General features: G+C 42.0%; 1 protein-coding gene across 3 annotated transcripts in view; it reads right to left on the bottom strand.

The window, feature by feature from the left end:
• Window positions 1-224: 224 nt before the first annotated feature.
• The window catches only part of UNC79 (unc-79 homolog, NALCN channel complex subunit), a 221,942-nt gene continuing 200,832 nt past the window's right edge, over window positions 225-21,334 (bottom strand). For 2 of the 3 annotated variants that reach the window (XM_069465253.1, XM_069465254.1), the window contains 7 exons: window positions 18,849-18,938; window positions 16,692-16,867; window positions 15,552-15,738; window positions 13,935-14,132; window positions 11,797-11,874; window positions 3,115-3,156; window positions 225-1,401 (listed from right to left, as the gene is read on the bottom strand). In XM_069465253.1, the coding sequence (XP_069321354.1) occupies window positions 1,201-1,401; window positions 3,115-3,156; window positions 11,797-11,874; window positions 13,935-14,132; window positions 15,552-15,738; window positions 16,692-16,867; window positions 18,849-18,938 (972 nt within the window). In that variant the 3' untranslated portion in view covers window positions 225-1,200. The remainder of the gene's footprint in view (window positions 1,402-3,114; window positions 3,157-11,796; window positions 11,875-13,934; window positions 14,133-15,551; window positions 15,739-16,691; window positions 16,868-18,848; window positions 18,939-21,334) is intronic. The other variant, XM_069465255.1, reaches the window with a different exon arrangement.

The raw sequence follows: 21,334 nt of genomic DNA, 5'->3' as shown, positions 1-21,334 counted from the left end.
AAAAAAAAAATGAATGGTCTCACGTCTCACAGTCCTTCCTAGAGAATGGACTTCAAGTGAGTCACGTCTTCCTCTCACCAGATGACCTTAAAGAAAGCCTTTTCCTCTTTATAATTGCAGTTTTAAGGGAAGTTAGAAGTTGTACAAGTTTAGAAGAAATGGTTGTCAGGAACTAAACTCTAGCTCTAGAAACTGATTTTTAAAAAACCCCAGGCTCACAAAGATAATAAAAAATGCATTTAATAGCATGTCAATATACAGCTTAAATGTGTATTAAGTCTTCTCTTAGTCAGTGCATTACAGGGATAAAGAAGAGAGATTTCATTTGGAATGTGCAGTCCAACGCTAGGTGTGAGTGCCAGTAAATCTGGGTGCTTGTACACTGTTAAAATCCCGTTTTATGAAACATCTCTCCGGGTGCAGTGCCCTGTGCCAGTGTGGGGTTCATCCGGTCCAGTATGCAAGCTACGGCTTTAAATTGAATTGTATACAAGTATTAACAAAAGGATAAAATTTATTATTCACAAAACTAAAGGGGTTATCAGAAAGCTTACAAGAAAGTACAGCCTGGAACTAATGAGTTGAAAAACTACTTTTAAAAATAATAAAACTTACTGGACAAGTTTTGGAAAATGATATTATAAAACAAAGAAAACAATTGGCACAGTTTAACCACCTAATTTCTAAGTGCACTTTGTAATGTTCCTTGCAAGCTGCCACTTTTCCCAGGATAATGACAAAAAGCTCCAGTCAGGTGTCACTGGCTTATGGTGACGGGTTTTTTTATTGCATTGCCAAGAGTGGATTTTAAGAAAAAACACTACAAAGGTTTCAAAAACCCTATTTATTCTCTATCATCAAAAATAGCAACAGGGGGACTTATACAACTTTTCTGTGAGTACCCACCAGTCTATTTTTTTTTTCTTAAAAAAAATAGAAGTTAGTTAAAGAAAAATGATTTGGTTTTTAAAAAATAATGTAAGGAAACACTTAATCAGATAGCCCAAGGAGTCATCAGAAATATGTGTAGCAAGAAAGCTTCATTGCTTGGCCCTCTCCGGCCTTTGCACGTCTGTTACTAAACTAGAAAGAGAATGTACAGTACCAATATGTTCCCCAACCTGCTCGGATCAAATTGTTTTGTTTTTAAACCCATTATTGCTAAACCAGAGTGTTGACACTGAGCGCCGAGGAGTCCACTCATAGAGGATAAAATTGAGAGGCGGCTTCCGAGGACTGGATTTCCACCTGGGCCATTTTGAACTGGGTGCACTGCAGCCACTTGCGGAGGGCCACCAGGCCAGCACCGCTCTGGCCCGAGCCCGGCAGCGTCCTTAGGCTGTGGTGGTTCACGTTGTTCTGAATGGCCTGCAGGCGAAGCTGGAGTCCCGCAGATAAGTGCTGTTGAGAAAGGGCAAGACGGTTTAGTTTCCTTCCCCGCGGGCTGTTCATGGGCAACCCAGGGAGTGTGGACCCGGGCTGCTTCTGCAGGCAGAACTTAGCTTGGCTCAGGGGCTGTCTGGCCTGAAGAAGACACACTCTCAAATTTGGCAACGCTCAGGGCAGGGGCCTGCATCGCGTTTCTAGAGTCACCCTGGCCCCAATCCGTCTGAATAACGACGCGCCCATCACGACTGACTCACTGCAGCGGGAATGGAAAGCTGACACAGCAGCAGCTGGGATGACACACAAACTTGTCCCCCAGGAGCTGTCCACGCCACGGGCTGGGTGAGGCGGTATAGTGCCCGGGCTCTGCCCTCAGGCTCCCCGGGTTCAAGTCCTGGCTCCTCTATGACCGACTTTGGCAACAAGGTGTTTTGGTCTGTGTTAGGTTTTCTCATAATAGTAACCCTCGGGGCTGGGGGTAGGGGGGTTGTCAGGACATTCATAGAGTGCTCAGAACAGAACTCAGCACATAGTGAGTGCTTACTGCTTATTACATTCCAATGATTACTCGATCTCTCTGTTCTCATGCCAGTGTGTGTGCGGGGTCAGGTTGAAAGCTCCTCTCCTATTTCCAAGCTTCTTATTGAGTCCCGTCGGCCTGCTCGTAGCACTCTGGGCAATGTGAAGTCGCCCCAGATTGCCATAAAGCCAGGAAAGGGGTGGGAGAGGCAATGTGGGACGCTTCCAGGCGGGAGTGCAGGCAGCTCACTGTCCACAGGAAAAGCCAATACTGAGAGAAGGGTCTCGGCAGTGCCTGTGTCCCCCGCGGTGGCCACAAGTAGCACCAACGCAGTCATCAGGACTCACAGGCTGCCGTCAGTCACTGCAGACAGCCCCGCCTTTCTATTTTGGTGTCCGGGTACCCCGAGTCCACACTCTCCTCCTTCCACTAGCATCCCTCCCCCAGGAAATCCCTCCCCAACTCAGACAGGAGATCCAGCAAGAAAGTTTCCGTCCTCTCCCCGCCGTCCCCCCAGCACTCCCAGCGCCGTGGACAGGACCAGTTTGGGACGGGGCAGGTAGCTGGCTTGGCCCTCGTAATGTCAAGCCCAGGAACTGTGCTTGCTAGTCATGGACTGTGTTTGCGCCTGCAATGACAAAGCGCCACTCAGGAAAGGCCTGGGATTGGGAAATACATTCAGGCAGGGTCTTTCCCCTCCGGGCTGTGGGATCCTGTCCAAGTCACTTTTCCCACGGGTCCGACATTTCTTCATGTGTGAAATGAGGGGGGAGGTCCCTTCTAGTGCCCACTTCTGCCATTCACTCAATGTTAGCCTTTTTTAATAGAATTCTTCCCATGACAGAAAAGCAATCTCAGTGGCAGTATCTCACTGGATGTGCCTGGGACCAGATTCCACGGGTATCTTCCAAAGATAGGGTAGCTTTTTGGCCTGTATTCTAATCAGTGGACTGAGCCTGGCATGGACTCTGGGATGCCCCCTCCACCTGCATCCTTGTCAACAGTGAGCAGGACAGTGGCTCCTGTGCCACCCTCTGCCTGTAGGGCCCTTCCCCGGCCCACAGGGTCTCCTGCATTATCGGCCCTCTAAGGCCAGGAGCAGGATGAATTCATCCTGCTCCATAGTAAGGGAACATCAGCAAGGCCTATGAATGTCATGATCTTCCCTGGAGGAAACTGAGCTCCCCGTCAGCCCGGGGGTGACTTACCTTGATATTTGACTGAATCATTGGCAACCACATAGGTATCAGCTGTGTGGAGAAAGACAGAAGCCTTGTTATTACTGTTCTCCATGCCCCCACGAAAGCTTCGACTCCCACGAGGGACACAGGCCACGCTGAGTCCCTTTCGCATCACGGACGGATGTGGGCCCCGGCTGCAGAGCTACCTGTTATCAGCGGAATGTCTTTCTGAGGCCAGACCCTGCTGAGCTGGCGGCATTTGGAGGTTAATAAGCGCCCCATGAGTCCCTGAAATACACACTTTAGAGTAAATGACTGATTGTCTCTTGAAAGCCACCAAGCACGGGAAATTAAATGTGTATTTATTTAATTAAATCCTCACTTTCTTGAAATAGAATTTCCTCTGCGGGAGCTTCAGAACTGAGTCTCCGAGTGGAGCGGTGACTCTATTTGCCTGCAGTCATTAAGAAAATATCACTGGGCAGCGGTCACAACACTTCAGTGATTGCAAAAGACCACCCCTAGGGTTGCCTGGCTGTGATACAGAAGGTGAAGTACAGCAGGCGGGGCCAGGCATTTGTAGCATGTGGGTGCCAGTCCCTGCCGGGTGACCTGGCCCTCTGCCGCCTCTCTCAGTGCCCCCGAGCTCTCCGATGGGCCCTTCCCTGGAGCTCACAGGGGGCCTCGCTCGGTGCCTCCAGAAGCAGCTCCCCTCACTCTGCTTTGGTCTCTCGGCCACGTTTCAGTCCTTTAGAATATAAGCAGATGTTTATGGCCTTGTAAAACCAGAAGTTGGAAACAGAATATGGCGTTTTCCAAAGCATGTTCCACAGAATTCTTGTCTGGTGAGATTTTAAATGGGGGGTGGGGGATGATCCAATAAGTTTGGAAATGCTGGTTTCTTTAGTTCAGTCCTTCTCAGATCTTTAACGTGCTAATAAACATCCTGTCATTTCACTCCATGTTCCTTCCAACCCTCCACTCCGATCCAGGAGTAGCGTTGCCATGGATTGAGTTGTGTCCCCTAAAAATCTATGTTGTAGTCCTAACCTGCACTGCCTCAGAATGTGACCTTATTTGGAAATGGGGTTGTTGACAATGTAATTAGTCAAGATGGGGACACACTGGGGTAAGGGGGGCCCTGCCCTAATCCAATATAACACACGTCCTTATAAAAAGGGGCATTTGGACACAGACACACACACACAGGGAGAACACCACGTGAAGATGAAGGCAGAGATCTACGCCAAGGAACACCCAAGACTGCCAGCAAGCCAGCAGCCGGGAGAGAGGGATGGGACAGACCCTCCCTCACAGCCTCAGAAGGAACCAACCCCACTGACACCTGGATCTCAAACTTCTGGCCTTCAGAACCTCGAGAATAAATTTCTGTTGTCTAAGCCCTCCAGATCGTAATACTTTGTCATGGCAGTCCTAGGAAACTAGTACAGGCATTCTCAGATGCAGAGAGAGTATGAAGGCTCAGAGGTGGGAGTGTGCAGAGAGTTGAGGGGCGGGAGGACTCACGTGAGGCTGGGGTGTGAGGTCCTTAGGGGAGGCTCATGGAAACCGAGTGCAGAAAAGCAGAGGCCCGGGCCTCTCATCACCAGCCCGCAGATGCCCTGACTGCCAAATTAGGGCCTTTGGATTTTATTCCGAATTCAGTACCACTCCAAAGGGGGCGCTCCATTCACCATGAGCAGAACTGTGCTCCAGAGAGATGACGTGGCACAGTCTGCAGAGCAGGGTGAGGAAGGACACAAGAATGGAGGCAGGGGCCCCGCGTGGAGGTTGCCTCGATGGCCCAGGTAAGACCAGGGACAGGTGCTGGGGATGGAGAGACAACCTGTGACAGTATGAGCACGAGTTTGCTCTTCCGGGTGAGGGGAAGGTCAGAGAAAAGGCCGAGGCTTCCAGCCTGGGCGAACTGGGGGACACACAGAAACGAGCAGAGCCAGAGGAGAGAGCCTTTCGGGACAGGGGCAGCGAGGACGTGGCCTTGCGGTTCACGGTTAGCCACACCCAGAGGCTGCTGGTCTCACTGAGTTCATCACAACATTTTCTTAAAAATAAACTTGGGGAAGTGATAAATTGTGTTTCTCTCACCGTTTTGGTTCCCAAGGCTAAATCCGGCCGTTGTTTTACTTTGAGCATTCTGTCGATGTACACAATTTGCTCCCTTGACTTCCATTGATGTTTACTCCTAACCACTGCTAAGCAAGGCGTTCACACTGCCACCAGCTAACGCTCTGTCTCTACCATGGTATCGTGTTCAGAAACGGAGTGTAGTGTGCACCAGAAGACGTAATAAGTCTAAAACTCAAAATATCAGAAAATGCCACCCTTTCCACGCCTCCTCAGCCCCCCAACTCTCATAACGAAAACTGTGGGATGACAAAGTTGGTGCCAGATAAGGCTACGCCCTCTGGCCCTTACCGGGACTGGCTCGTCTGTTAATAGATATTCTGAATGAGGAGAAGTAACTAGTCTCACTGTCTCCCCCGACAATGTCTGTACAGCAAAAAGCAAGCCCTGGAGGCCTTAATGCCTACAAACTTTGTTGATCTTTGACTATTTAATCTGGAAGTGGGCCTTGTATGCCTCTTCACACTTGGGAAACACCTGAACTAACCTCCTGTTAAGAATTTGGAGGGATTTGGGAAGGGACCGCTGAGAGCACTGACCCTGGAGGGACAGTCACTGGGCCAAGGGCCCGTGTGTGTGAGGCAAGCAAAGAGCACAGTAATGTTGGTTCAAAAAGGGTTTTTGTTATGTCCCCATTGATGTAACATGTAACCATATGATTCTAAAATATACCTGCAAGGGACCTTCAGGTATGTGGTTTACGAATCACAAGACTGACGGCATCGAGTTAAAGCTCATTATTACGGGTGGCATTATATAACCCAGCAGTCATCCTACTTCAGGAATGCTAATTTGACTTATTGAATAACATCCATTTTAGTTCCCTTTTGCTAGTGGCTCCTACAAAGCTGTCAGTAAGAATTAGATGTCATCTATTTCAGGCTCTGTATTGTTATAACAGAGTAAAGTTGGTTGGGCTTTTTTCCTGCCCTCTCCAGAAACAATCTCCAGAAAACTCAAGGACATTTTTAAAAATAGGTTGTTTTTCACCAAAATAAAAGGGATACCCTTCCTCGTATCTTGGTTTATGCTACAGAATAAATGGAAGACTTCCTGCTTGGTTGGCATATATTCATGTCACCCCTTCCTGTTCCAGCCCTCAAAATTAAAATTGGTGGTGAAATTTTCTCTTTCAGCCAAGATGGGGTAACAAAGACCAGGTTTACCCTCCTGCCTGGAACAACTAAAAATCCAGACAAACTATTCGCAACAATGATTTTCAGATACTGAACGTCAGGCAGTGCAGGACAGAGATCACTGAGGGGGAGGAAAAAAACAAGGTGAGCCCCCCAACTATTCTAGGCACAGGGAAGAGGACCCCAGGTGGAGCCCTGCAGTCTTCCTGAGTGGAGGAGATGTAGGTAGGAGTCCAGGGAGGCCAAGGTGCCTACTGCAAGGTAGAATACTGGACAGGAGAGAGCTGCAGACAGAGAGAACTCCAAAGATCTGCAAGGGTTTCCCCTTGAGTCTTCAGCTGAATACTGACCACACACAGGTAAAACAAAACAAAACAAGAAGCTCCCTAACATTGAAGAAAAGAACAACTCAAAAATGTTAGAAGGAAAAATCCCTGGTGATCACATAGGGTCAAGAATAGTTTATGTTCCTACTAGTCAGAGAAGAAAGATCTTGTGATTCATAAAACGCATGAGAATATTCATAAAGGACGGTGGTACCGTAGGAGTAGTAATATTAGTCCTAGAAAAAAATGCTGCTCCAATCCCACCTAACAAAGCTTAAGTGCTAGCCTCAAAAGGACAAAAATATTTGTAAGTAATGTAATTATATCACAGAATACAGCTCAAGAATATGAGTATTCAGCTGAATCAGCTGAATATGAGTACAAAAATATTCAGCACCCAAGAAAGTCGGATTCACAATGTCCAATAAAAAATTACCAAGCACGCAAAGAAACAGAAAAATGTGAGCCATAAATGAAGAGAAAAATCAATCAATAGGGGAAAAAAATGACACAGATAACAAAATTAGTAGACAAGGACATTAAAAGAGTTATTCTAATTATATTCAATATAGTCAAGGAGGTAAAAGAAAGATTGAGCATGTTGAGTAGAGGCACTAAAGAAAATATTTGAATAAACAATGGATTTGTTTTACTTTTCCAAATCTAATGAAAACTATAAATCCAAAAAGCCAAGAAGCTCACCAAACCTCAGCACAAGAAATATGAAGAAAACTATCTCAGGGTGTATCAATCATCAAGTTGCTTAACAATGTGCCAAAGACAAAATCTTCAAAGCAGCCAAAGAAAAAGATATATTATATACAGATGAGAAAAGATAAGAACGATGGAGATTTCTTGTTGGAAACAATGTAAGCAAAAAGACAGTGGAGGAGCAACACTTTCACAGTTCTGGGAGGAAAACCCAAACTGTCCATCTAGAATTCAATATCTAGTGAAATTATCCTTCACAAAGGAAAGCAAAATAAAGTCCTTCTGAGACATACAAAATCTAAAACGATTAATTACCAGCAGACCTACACAGGAAATGTTAAAGCAAGTCCTTTGGGCAGAAGAAAGGAAAGATAAAAGATGGAAGTTTAGAGCTACAGAATGGGATGAAGAGCACTGAAAATGGCAAATATAAATACGGCAATAATAGCAAATATAAATGAATAGAAAACATGTTTAAAATCCCTTTAAGAGATAATTGACTGTTTAAAGCAAAAACAATAACAATATATGGTTTGCTCTATAATATATAGAGAAGTATGTCAGGTGTGGTGGCTCCCGCCTATGATCCTAGCTCTTTGGGAGATTAGGGGAGGAAGATTTCATGAGGCCAGGAGTTCAAGACCAGCCTGGGCAACATAGTGAGGATCTGTCTCTACAAAAAAAAAAAAAATTAATCAGGCATGGTGGCATGCACCTGTAGTCCCAGCTACTTGGAAGGCTGAGGCAGGAGGATCACATAAGCCCAGGAGTTTGAGGCTGCAGTGAGCCATGATCATGCCGCTGCACACCAGCCTGGGCAACAGAGCAGGACCTCATCTCAAAAAAAAAAAAAAAAAAAAAAGGTTAGCAAATTGAATTCAGCAAGATACAAAGATATAAAAAGGATAATACTTGGCCAAGTATGATTTGTCTTGGGAATATAGGTTGGTTTAACATTCAAAAATCAGTTAATGGAACTCACCATATTAACAGTCAAAAAAGAAAAGTCACACGACTACCTTAATGGGTGTAGAAAAAGCATTTGAAAATCCAACATCCACTTGTAACAAAAATTCCTAGCAGACTAAGAATGGAAGAGAACCCTACTCAATCTGATAAAGGTTATCTGTGAAAAACTAATAGCTGACATTTATATTTAACAATGAAAGACCGAATGCTTTCTTCCTAGGATCAGGAACAAGGCAGTTTCCTGCTCTGGCCATTCCTATTCAGTTTGTACTGGAGGATCTATCCAGAGTAATGAAATAAGAAAAGGAAATAAAAGGCACAGAGATTGAAAAGAAGAGATAAAAATGCCCTTATTTGCACATGATGTGATAATCCACATAGAAAATCTAATGAAGTCGACAAGAAGGCTACTAGAACAAATAAGGGAGTTTAAAAGATTGCAGGGTAGAAGAGCACTACAAAAATCAGTTGTATTCCTAAATATTATTAATGAACAATCAGAAATAGAAATGTAAAACATATACCATTTACAATAGCATAAAAATATTATATTCTTAGGGTAATAAATATGACACAATTATACTAGGCCTGTATATGGCAAACTATAAAATATTGCTGAGAAAACTTAAAGAAGACATAAATAAGAAATAAGTGGAGAGATCTGTATCCATGAATCAGAAGACTCAATATTGTTAAGATTTCAATTCTCCTTAAACTCATCTACAGATTTAATGCAAAATCCCAGTAAAATCTCAGTAAAATTCCCAGCAATCTTTTTGTAGAAATTGGCAAGCTGATTTTAAAATTTATCTAGAAATGCAAAGGACTTAGAATAGCCAAAACAAGTTTGAAAAAGATGAATGAATTTCTAAGACTAACACTACCTGATTTCAAAGCAGATTATAAGACTATAGTAATCCAGACAGCACGGTATAAAGATAGACAAAGAGATCAATGGAACAGAGTTGAGAATCTAGACATAGAACCATACATACATGGTCAATTGATTTTTGACAAAAGTGCAAAGGCAATTTGATGGAGAAAGGATAGTATTTTTAACAATGATGCTGTATTAACTGGATATCCATACCTCATGCCATATACAAAATTTAACTCAAATGGATTACAGACATAAACTAATACCCAGATGAACATAGAAAACACAGGTAGCACCTAGAATAAAACAAAAAGAAAATTCTTTATGAGCTTGGATTAGGCAAAGTTTTTTTTAAGAGACGGGGTCTCACTATTTTGTCCAGGCTGATCTTAAACTCCTAGGTTCAAGCAATCCACCGCCTCAGCCTCCCAAGACTAGCTGGAACTACAGGCATGTGCCACCATGCCAAACTTAGGCAAAGAATTTTTAAAAATACAACACAAAATGCATGATCCTTAAAAGAAAAATTTGGTAAATGGTACTTCATCAAAATTAAGAACAGTCTTGTGCCCTTCACAAGACTCCCTGAAGACAATGAAAAGACAAACCACAGAGAAAATCTTTGCAAATCACATAGCTGATAAAGGACTTGTATCTCAAAATTCAATAATCAGGGGAAAAAACCAACACAATAAAAAATGGAAAAATAATTTTAACAGACACTCCACCCACCAGATATATGGATAATAGCAAATAAGCACATGAAAAGATGCTTAACATCATTTGCAAACAGGAAAACACAATTTAAAACCACAATGAAATACCAGTATACAACTCTCAGAAAAATTACTATTAAAGACTGACTACATCAAGTGTTGACAAAGATGTGGAAGAACTAGAGCGCTCATACTCTGCTAGTGTGGATGTAACAGGGTACAACCACTTTAGAAAATGATTTGCCAATTTTTCAAAAAGGTGAATATATACCTATGGTCCAGACTTTCCACTCCTAGGTATTAACTCAACATACATGAAAATATATACATGCACAAAGACTTCACGTTCATGAGTATTCATAGGAGCTTTATTTGTAATAGCCTCAAACTAGAAACACCCCAAACGTCCATTAACTGATAAATGGATAAACATAATGTGGCATATTTGTACAATAGAATCCTACTCAGAAATAAAAAGCAATGGTCTACTTACACATGCAACAACATGGATTAATCTCAGTATCATTATTATGAGTGAAAGAAGGCAAAAAAAAAAAGTATGTATGTGTGAATTCATTTGTAGAAAATTCTGGAAAGTGCAAACTAACCTGTAGTGACAGAAAGCTGATCAGTAGTTGCCTGGGGACAGGGAGTTGGGTACAGGAAATGGTGCAGTAGAAGGATTATAGATGGGTACAAGAAAACTTCTGGAGGTGATGGATATGTTCATTATCTTGATTGTGATCATGGTTTCGTGGGTGTAATATAAGTCAAGACGTATCAAACTCTACATTTTAAATATGATAGTTTACCATATGCAAATTATACTTCAATAAAGCCATAAAAAATAAAATCAAGTATAATCAATCATCTGATTCTCAGTCATAACATTTCCCTCATAGTGTTGTCTTTTGCTCTACCAAGCTAAGTAATGAATGATACATCCATCCCATTCGAACCAATGATCCTGCACTGTTCTAAGTCAGGTTTTCCCTGAAAATGGGTTGCTTTTCTTCAGCATAGTGTGAGTTAATGTGGCAGGTGTCCTTTACTGAAGAGTGGAGTCAACCAAGGAGTGAAAGAGTAAGTTATCAGGCTCCAAATGGATACACTCTGGTGGGAGGTGGTGGTGACACAGTTCAGGATGATAGAAGACAGGAGTGAAAGGTAAAGAAGGAAGAGGTACAAGAAGAGGAAAGAAAAAGGATCAGTGGGACAAGGAAGTGGAATGACAAGAAAGAAAGGAAAAAGAGGGGAGGCAGAAAGATAAAGGGAGCGAGGAATCAAGTCCTCCTCTGCCCTGCTGTTTGTCATCACCCTAGTCTGTTTCTGATGTCCCTGGGCAGATGAAAAATGCTTGAATTACTTTCATACACTGTATAATGATTTAAAATAATATTATTTGAAAGCAAATTAATTTATCTTAGATAAAAGCACCTGATACCAAGTCAAACAATGACAGACTATTTCCCTTGGTTTTCTGGATATCTTTTGCAGGGTGAGGTACCACCAACCAAAGTATATTACTATTGGGTTGTTTCCACAGCAGTGTTTCCCAGGAATATTTTAATTTCTTGAGTTACCTGCAATCATGGTCTAACATGGTTAACCCAGGTAGAGTTGGTCACAGCAGGAGAGTAAGAGCAACATTAACACAATAACCATCTGGTAAAGGGTTGTCATGGGAGCCTGAATCCTCCAGCCCGAACTCTGAATGTTAAAACTGAATCATTTTATTTTCCTCTTTACAAAGTGCATTCAAAATAAATCCACATTTGTTTTTAGCAGTAAGAAATAAATGGTCCATAAAAATCATAAGATTTTCCTACCTTGACAAAAATGGTTGAATTGCATTCTTGCAATGCCTCCATTAAACTAATCACATGGAGACACACCATTTCTACCATCTGAAACAACAAACACGAAAGTCAATTCCATTCTCAGTGATACGGAAACCCTGCAAACTAGTCATCACAGAGGACTGATGTCCCGTGTCCATGAGGTCTTTCTGCATAATGGCCATAGGGGACCACAGGGAGTGGTGTTCATTCACCTCTAAAACTTCAAACCAGAAACAGAATTTTAGAAAGCTCCAGAGGTTTTGTAATCGTCATGCTTTCCTCCCTCAGCTCCAGGCTGCAAAGGAACTCAGGCATTGATCTCACTAATCTGCTCTGCACTGTGACTCACACAAGAGGATAAATGGCTTCTGCTTCCTGCATTTCCAACTACAGAACTGTTTGGGCTTAGGTCCTTTTTCTCTGTCTTGATCCTTTCTCCACAGTGTCTTCACTGGGAATGGCTGTTTAAATTTACTGCAGACCTGCCTCTGAGGCTTTATTCCCTAAGGAACAAAGTAGCCATGCTTATGACAGTTCAAAAGTACAGTAGAGATGACATTCCTCGTTAGAAATTCCTAAGGCTGGATTTTAAGCACTCCAGGGGGATTGTATCAGACAGGCTTATATGGTTTAACAAAATTTTCGGAATAGAATTAATTCAAATTCACTGGTAACATCATTTGTACCAAACTCATTTGTAACATTGTAATATCAAGAGTGATTTGGAGGAGAAATATTACTGGTATCAAAAAACGAATGATGACAGAATGGAAATTTTAATCTTCAGTGTGAGTTGAAGGCATTCCCTATAAAATAACAGAATAGAATGCTTGATCCCCGAGTTCTTCAGTCCTAGAATTTGTGACCCAATAAATGCAATTATTTCCATAGCAGTCAGAACTATTTGCAAACCCTAAAATTTTCACATAAATTTCCCTTAAATTGAACTAAAACAACTCTCTACATATAGAATTGCCTTATAACATCTGCTTCTCTAAGGAAAAGGAAGTGCTTCACTAAAGGAAATATATAATCACCTTTCCAGTTAGAGCTAAAAGAAAATATTTCTTAGACTAATATTCAATCAATTAAAAAACTATTTCCCGAATGCCTTTTGTGGACAGTGCAGTGCTGGGCTTCTGGGCACACTGGAATCACGGACAAGAGCTCTACAAGAACTCTGATGATGCCCCCACAACCAAGACACTGGCTGCAGCTTCCCCAGCAGAGAACCTCCTCCAATAGAGCAAATAGAACCAAAGGACTCCCTTGTAAATTTCTTCCATACACCCCCGAATCTTGACTCCAGGAGGAGCAATCCAAGCTTGTTCAATGAAGTGGGCTCAGGCTAACACAGCCTCCAGTGAGGTTTGATCGGCCCCTGTCTTGGTGAGCCATCTACATTACAATGGAGCTGGATTTCATGATTGGGGTGCTTAGGTCCTCATTAGGCAACTCAAAAAAGTGAGGCTCTTTTTAGGCATTGAGCCCTGAGTGGAATGAACACCTGTGGTCAGACTGCTCTTAAACCACCTCAAATAGATGACCTAAGTGGCTAAGGTTTTCCCAAGTTGCTTTGGAATCCAAAAATAATAGGAACCTCATTCCTAACCTTCTGACTTTATAGCACTGAAACAGCACTTAAAGGTACTTTTCACATAAAACTCTTCTGGCATTAAGCAGAAAAAATAAAAATTGTTTTTACTAAATTTACTTGTTTGCTTTGAGTTTTTTTACAGGTATGATATACAACATAATATTCTGATATATGTCTACATCATGGAATGGCTAAATCAAGCTATTTAATATATTTATTACCTTATTTTGTGTGTGTGGTGAGAACATTTAAAATCTACTCCCAGCAATTTTCAAGTACACAGTACATTGTTATTAACTGTAGCCACTATGATATACAATAGATCTCTTGAACTATGATTTGCTTTGTTGCTAATCAAAATTCTTATGCAAGTAGAACGTGTAGTTTATAACTTAAGAAATCTCCAATCCGTTGCTATAATCTTACAACTGAGACCTGTAAGAACAGGTAGTGTGAGGACTAGGAGGGGTCTAGACATTTTGAGATTCCATCCCAGAATCCCAGAGGGGCAAACTCTCCGTGAACTCACCACTTTGTTGTGGGCCATTAGCTGAAGGATGCTGGGTGTCACCCTACTCCAAAATTCTAGTGCTGTCAGTATCGCCGTGAAGCTGAATTCATTCTGATTTTGGACATTCGTGGCGACGGCGCTTTGCTCGCAATACACCGTCCAGAGCTGAGCAAAGACGAATGCGTGGAAGAGGGAGCACATATGCAGCACGGAGGTCTGGAAGGGAGGAAGACAGCGTTGTTGCGTCCTAGGGGGCTGTGGCCCTACACAGAGCCTGCCCCATGTGGCTTGGGCCTTGCCACGGAGCACAGCGAAAGCACAAAGGAGTTATCTCAGAGCTACAAACTTGTGACTCATCACCTTACAACAATCTGCTCTTCATGCAGTCAGTGGGAGTGCGCTGGGAGAACAAAGCCTCTTTTCGAAGAGAGGACACCTTAATTTGTAGAATAAATCTACCCACCCCCTTGCCCTTTAAGGAAACTGACATTCTCATCCCTAAACTAGATTAGGGAGAATAATTATTCTACCACAAATTGGGGATAATTGTAGCATCTTCAAAGAGTTGAGTAAGGAGTAAATGAGGTGATATACATGAACACACTGCCCAGCACTTAACAGTGACAGCGGAAGCAGCAGTGACAGTCCTCCTTCTAGTGTCAAGCACGTGTGCAGTGAGCACCTACAACATGCCAGGACATGCCAAAGACTTCTCATAGATCACCTCCACAATTCTCAAATCATCCCCTCCTCTGTTTTCTAGATGAAAATCTGAAGCTCAGAGAGGTTAAGTAACTTTGCCAAGCTCCCAGGATCCCAAGTACCGTAGTTAGCAATCAAACACAGATCTGGGTTGAAATATTAGGAACTGACCACCTAATTCCTTTTGCCAACATCATTCAGGTCATTTACACGGGTGCTCTATTGTATCACATAGTCACCCAGCCCTGGCCTAACTCTCAGCTGTCCCCAAATCCATTGTGACCTCCCAGAATCTGCCTAAGCTCTGTGAAGGGCCCTGGGCTCCTCGGAGCTGGTTAGTACCAATGTGTCTGGTCTGCTTGCACAGGCTGGTGACCGATGCCTGCCCTGGGTTCACTTTATTCCCTTAAGTACAGCACCTGTCTCTACAATTTACAAAGTTCTCCTGTGTAGGTGATTCCAGTGTGTGCTTTAGTGAGTTCCCAGCTGGGCTTCTTATTTTCATTTTGTATCTTCATGCTTCTCTAGAGACTTGAGTTAAAAAGATAGTGCATGAAGAATTAGATAGAGAATAAACTTTCCTCCATTTTGTCTTTGGTTCTAAAGACTGATCACAGAATTTTGATTATGTTTCCAGCCTTTTATTTCTCTTCATTATTTTGAGAGAGAAATGCCTACAAAGCCAACTCTTGCTTGCCTCCATAATTTATCTTCATAAAAGTAAGCCAAAAAACAATTTGGAGGGGGAAAAAAAGACAGTCTGGGAATTTAAACAACTTTAAATGAGGCATTAGTACAAAGTTGCTTTTCTAACATCCACAGGAGGGCAAGTGATAAGATGCATTTTCTTCTCAGAAGAAATAAAATTGGCTGATAAGGGTTTCCATTAGCAATTTCGATGCATATGGTCTTAATCTTGCAGAAATCACTTACCTTTGATTGCTCTGGAAATCCAATCAGGATAACAATAAGATGATCTGCAATATGGGAACCTGCGTCCAGAGGTATGGGCAGGCAGGGAGAGGAGGCATTTGGACACACCGCATTATGAGTGAGGGAACCCAGAAGCAGCCACGACAACAGACGGATGTGGGAGACACACTCGATGAATTCTTTAGGTCTGGTAGAGAAGGAAGTGATAAAGATGATTTTATGCTTCCTGTTTCATTGGGTGCACAACAAATGCTTTTTGAAGGAAGGGATTAAAAGGGTGGTTTTGCAGGCAATCACATAAAATAAAACACAAGGCAATAGAATGTCAACCAAGTGATGTATCTGTTTTTCTTGTTTTCCTCTCTAATCCTGGATCTTAAGCTTCTTGAGCAAAGAGCAGCCTTTGGTGACACAGGATTAAATAGCATTCTTCCAAAAACCTGGCTGCCTCTCCGACTGGCTTCTTTTCCTAAACTCTTTCCTTTCCTGTCACTAGTAAGTTCTTCTCTGATATCCCCACTGGAGGGGAGGGAGGAGAGGAGGAGACACAGAACAGCTGTCCATTCTCCTGCTCCCCATTCTCTCCTCCTGCTCTCAACCCCCACTGCCCACCTTTCCTCCGCCCAGGAAGGCCGACTGTGCCCAAGGGTGGGGCTCAGGCCAGCCCTGAGTTCCCAAGAGAACAAGCCCCCATGTGCCTCTCTCTTCTTTAGCCTCCCTAAGCAGCAGGATCAGGGCTTGCACCTCCTTGTGTTCTATTCCACTCCCGCTATAGCTTTAGTTCCAGCTACAATCTAAGCTGTTTGAAGGCAGTGGCCGTGTAAGTGCTCAATACATACCTACTGATTTATCTGAAATCAACAGTTAAAGTGGCAGTTCTAAGCTCCAAGTTTTCATCATCCATTAGGACCATTGAGGGTTTCATAGGAGGGCAAGTTTGTTTTACCAGCAGCAGGACACGGAGCCCTCCGGGTCAGCAAGAACCTATGGAGATGGGCCTCGATTTCCATCTTCCTGGAACTAATCATCTTCCACTCTCATAAACTGTCAATGCACTCACTAGGTCTAGCTGAGCCCCAGGAAACTCAGGGATGTCTTCTGCCTTATTTAGCCTCATTCCTGGAATAAGAGGGGTCTTACCCTTGCTGCATCGCAGAAGGGGGATGATAGAGCCAAGGCAGATAGCGGATCACAGCTTTGTTATCTCTGTGGTTGCCCCGTGAGATTTCCATGGCTGCAATCTGAGCCAGCCCAACTTTGAGATGTCCACCAAAGGTGTCTTCATGCAGAGGCTGGGAACATGTCTTCATGTGGCTCTACAAAACCAAATGGTATTTTGAAACTTTGGCAGATACCTGGAGACATTCCAGGCTACTCTTGAAAAAAATCAGGTTGTCATTTCCACCCCTCCTATCACCATTCCGAGCACACAACCCGCTTAAACTTCTTCAGTGGCTTCCCATTGTTCTTAGGATAAAGGGGGGGATATTTCCCTAGCATAACTGACAAAGCCAGGAATGATCTAGCCACTGCAGACCTCTGCATCTTACGCCTTTGTCCTGTGGCTCCAGCCTTGCTGGCTCTGTGTTCCCTTCCACTGCTGTTCCCTCTGCCTCAAATATTGTTCCTTCCTCTCTTCGTCTAATTGTTCAGATTTTAGCTCAAGTGTCACTTCCTCCAGAAAGCCTTACCTGACTTCCCTGGCTAGGTCCATGCTGCTGTCTACCCCTTCTTTGCAGCAATTTTGAGACACATTTTTACTCCAGTTTGTGTGAAATGTTCACTAAATTTGGCCTCCACTACCACACTGTAAATTAAATAAGGGCAGCTGCTGTGTCTGTTTATGTTCATCACAGCAACCCTAATGCCCAGAACAGAGCCAGGCACATTATAAGTCCTCAGTAGATATCTGTTGAATTAATTTGTAAAGATTTCTTTGTTCAGGGTGGCAAGAGCATCGAACTAGGAATTCAGACCTAGGTTTTACACCATGTTCTGCCCTACTCAGTCACATGGCCTTGGATAAGCTACCTGTCATTTGACCTTTCTGATCTGTTTCCTAATACGTAAAATCAGAGGGTTAGATTATGTCTGTAGTTCCCAATCTTTTGATCATCATGGATCTTCTTCTTATTTTTTTTTAAAGTATCTGCAAAACAAGCTAAAAATGTTTAGGTAATAACTGTTTCCTCTCCTCATACATCAAAGTCATTTAAGTGTGGGCAACCAGATTTGGCAACCAGTAACCAGCATACGAGCAAATAAAAGGGAGCTTAATTAGAAATGACTGGGTTTCGACATTGCAAGATATTATCAGTATAAATTTTGATTCTACTTTCCACCGAAAAACACTTTCATCATCTGAGCAGAGTCTGGAAACATTTTGGTGATGAGGGGACCGTATTCTTAACTGATGGACTTCGAGATCACCAGGTTTCTGTTTATCAAGAAGGAATCCTTTAGTGCCAGAGAGCAATGTGGCTGTTTCATGGACCACGTTTGGATTCTCTTCTACCCTCTGTCCAGGGCCTTCCTCACATCTCTCAAACGATTAATTTTTTAGCTCTCTAGTCAAATCATGGCAGGGACCTGCATCAGCAATTCATTCCACCCTGCAAAATAATCAGTAAACTCAACAACTTCACTGGGATTTTGTCCATACACAAATTAAATTTTTTTCTATCGTCTTTTATTTAATTATTTTCTTGAAGAAGATAGCTTCAATGCAGGAAAAAATAATAAATGGGTTATGTTTGCATAATGTGCTACAGTTTATGAAAGTGTCTTCACACACATTATTTTATATCAAACTTTGTAAAAGTCAGGCAAGGTGAGTAGTATTAGACTTGTTCTTCAAATGAGGAAACTGAGGCTCAACGTAATTAAACCTTGCTATGTGGTATGGAGAAAAGAGAATGAACTGGGAGTCACAACACAAGGTTCAACCTTGATTTCCCACTTAGGAGTACTGTGACCTTAAGCAAAGTACTACACTATGCCAAGCCCTTAGTTTCTACATTTGTAAAATGCAGATAATAATTGGGGCATTGTGAGAATTTAATAAATGGCAAAAGTGAAGCTATGCACACAGCTGATACCATGTGAGTATCCTTTCCTTTCTTCTTTCCCTCTTTGCAGAGGTGGCTCCTGGTTCTTCAGACCCCCAAGACATGGGCTCATTCAACAGGACCACAGCTGTCTCCCCAGGTAGCAATAAATTCCCGTATGGTCTGCTTAATTCTCTAAAAACGCCTGTGTTTTGTGGATAGATGGAGGAGCAGATGGAAACCATCCTACCTTCAGTTTGGTCAGCGTGTGCATGTCTGCCATGAAATCCAGCACTTCATTGATGTATTGCCGTACACACTCCATTGCTGCGGTCCCGCACTGAAACAAAAGGACACAGCGGGGTCACAGCTTCATTTTTGCCCTGACTGCAATGATTGCCTCACTCTGGTTTCATGCTGCTTACTAATGAGTTGTTTCGTTTTCTGAATTTCTGACTCACTCCATTACTCTCAGCATAGTCTGTGGTTGTCTGCCCACAGTGTGGACAAAAATTGATGGAAGGTTAGTGGTGGAGGGCAACGAAACAGGGTTAAATGCTTTTATCCACTGGGTAATTGAAGTGATTTTTGTTTGCTTGTTTTCAAGCTGGTTTGTATACAGATGCAGCCTCTGTAATGCCATTAGTATGAGTCTTTACGACATAAATCACCCCAAAGCAACAGTAACACATTTATCACTCTAGGGAAGTCTTAGATACACATAAAATAAGTGCCACCAAATTCTACCACCTGAATCTTGAATCTTTTTCTATCAAAAGGTACACAAACAAACATCGTGTTTGCCGAAAGAGTAAAAAGTTCTCATTCAAGTCAAGTCACTTGCAAATTAACTTCTTATACATAGCAGGTACACTACGAAATAGATCAATGTGTTATTGTCAAGTTCTTGCTAGGGATAAATAAAAGAAAGACATGAAATGGTCATCATCCCCACGTACTCAAAGTGTGTTTGGGAAGTTTTAAAGGAAAAGAAAGCAACCTTGTGTTTTAGGTTATTAAATGGCATGAACCTGCTCTCTCGGGGCAAGGCAGCAAATTTAGGATTATAAGCAAAGCAGAGGAAAATGAACAAACAGGCTGCTACATCAAAGCTGTATGAGGGAACCCACACATCAGGCAGGACATAATGTGGATCAAAAGCAGGCAGTCTTTGAAGCCATGTGACTACTATGTGAAAGGCCTTTCTTGGCTTTCTTTAGGAAAATCTGGAACATTATATACTTAACTAGCTCACCCAGTGGCTCTCATTTTCCCATATTCATGTAAATCTGCACAGCACTGAACTATATCACCTTCTCTCTCTTCTAGAATGTTACGCTTGTCAGTTCTTCTGACAGGATAACAAACAGTAAAATAAGGTCATTGGCAGTCTGTCAGAGTGTTTTCCAAGCATTTCATACGTTCTAAGGTTTTTTTCCTTTTAATTTAAATTAAGTGAAGGAATTATAAAAGGTTATTGTGTTTCTGCTTTTGAAATATTAATCCTTTGGTGCAAGAAAGGATTTCCCCCCGATTTATTCCATTTTCTCTGACCTTTCACACATCATGCAAATAGGAGCAGAGACTCTGTTCCTGAATTTCGTGAAAGGGATTTGTTGCTTTCATAGGCAATATTTTATACCCTTTCAACTAGGCAAATGTCACCGAAAATAATTACTAGGAGCATTATTCAATATTTGTCTTTTAAGTTGGAATCTCAAAAAATGAGAGCAAAGAACTTACTATTACCTAGTTACTTTTGTCCTAGAGACAGAAACTACGTCGAATAAAAGCCTTAAAATCCACTGTCTGGCCAGGAGAAGCTTAGTGAGCCACCTATACTTAGGAAACAAAGTAGAGAATTTCCAATCCTTCCCCCCACCCCCTGCTTTTTTTTTTTTTTCATTTTGCAAAGCATAAGTGTAACCTTAGGTATGTTATTAAAAAAAAAAAAAAAAGAGTCAAGCCCTATTTGTTTCAGAAGGCATATATTTGTTTTAATAGGAAAACTGATGATAAAGGAGTTGAAAATATACTCTAACCTCAAACACATGAATTGAAGCAAATCACATCCAACTCTTCCCCCAAATTTATATCTGATTGTAAAGCTACATTTCTCAGATTACAAAAGTAACACATGTTCAATGTAGAAAATTTGGAAAATATAAATTACTAAAAAGAAAAATTAAAATCATCATAATCCTAATTCTTGTCCTCCACCTCTAGGAAAACCACTGTTAATATTTTCTTTCAGGTTTTTTTTTTTGGATGCAAATAACATACACATATACATATAATTTTTTATAAATTTAGATAACTTTTTTCTACCATGCTTTTTAATTAAATCTATCATTGGCATTTTCCAATTTATTAAATATTCTTTGAAGCCTTGATTTGGCAGCTACATAATAGTCTACCTTATGTATGCACCTTATTTTATTTAAATAATACCCCAATGTTGGACATTTAATTTGTTTCCATATTTATGTTATTTTAAATGATGCTTTAATAAATATACTTGTATATAAATATGAGCATATTTATTTTCTCAAACATATTCCTAAAAGGAGATTGTCAAACTGCAGTCCAGCAAGGTCGGTTTCACTACCACTAGTAGCTTTTTTTGCGGGGTGGGGGGGAGGGGTACACAGTCTCACTCTGTCACCTGGCTAGAGTGCAGTGGCATTATCATAACTCACTGCAATCTCAAACTCCTGGCTCAAGCAATCCTCCTGC

The sequence above is a fragment of the Eulemur rufifrons genome, chromosome 2 (genome assembly GCF_041146395.1).
Source record: "Eulemur rufifrons isolate Redbay chromosome 2, OSU_ERuf_1, whole genome shotgun sequence".
Lineage (NCBI taxonomy): Eukaryota > Metazoa > Chordata > Mammalia > Primates > Lemuridae > Eulemur > Eulemur rufifrons.
The sequence above is the reverse complement of the archived record's forward strand: the minus strand, read 5'-3'. Positions and strand labels throughout refer to the sequence as shown.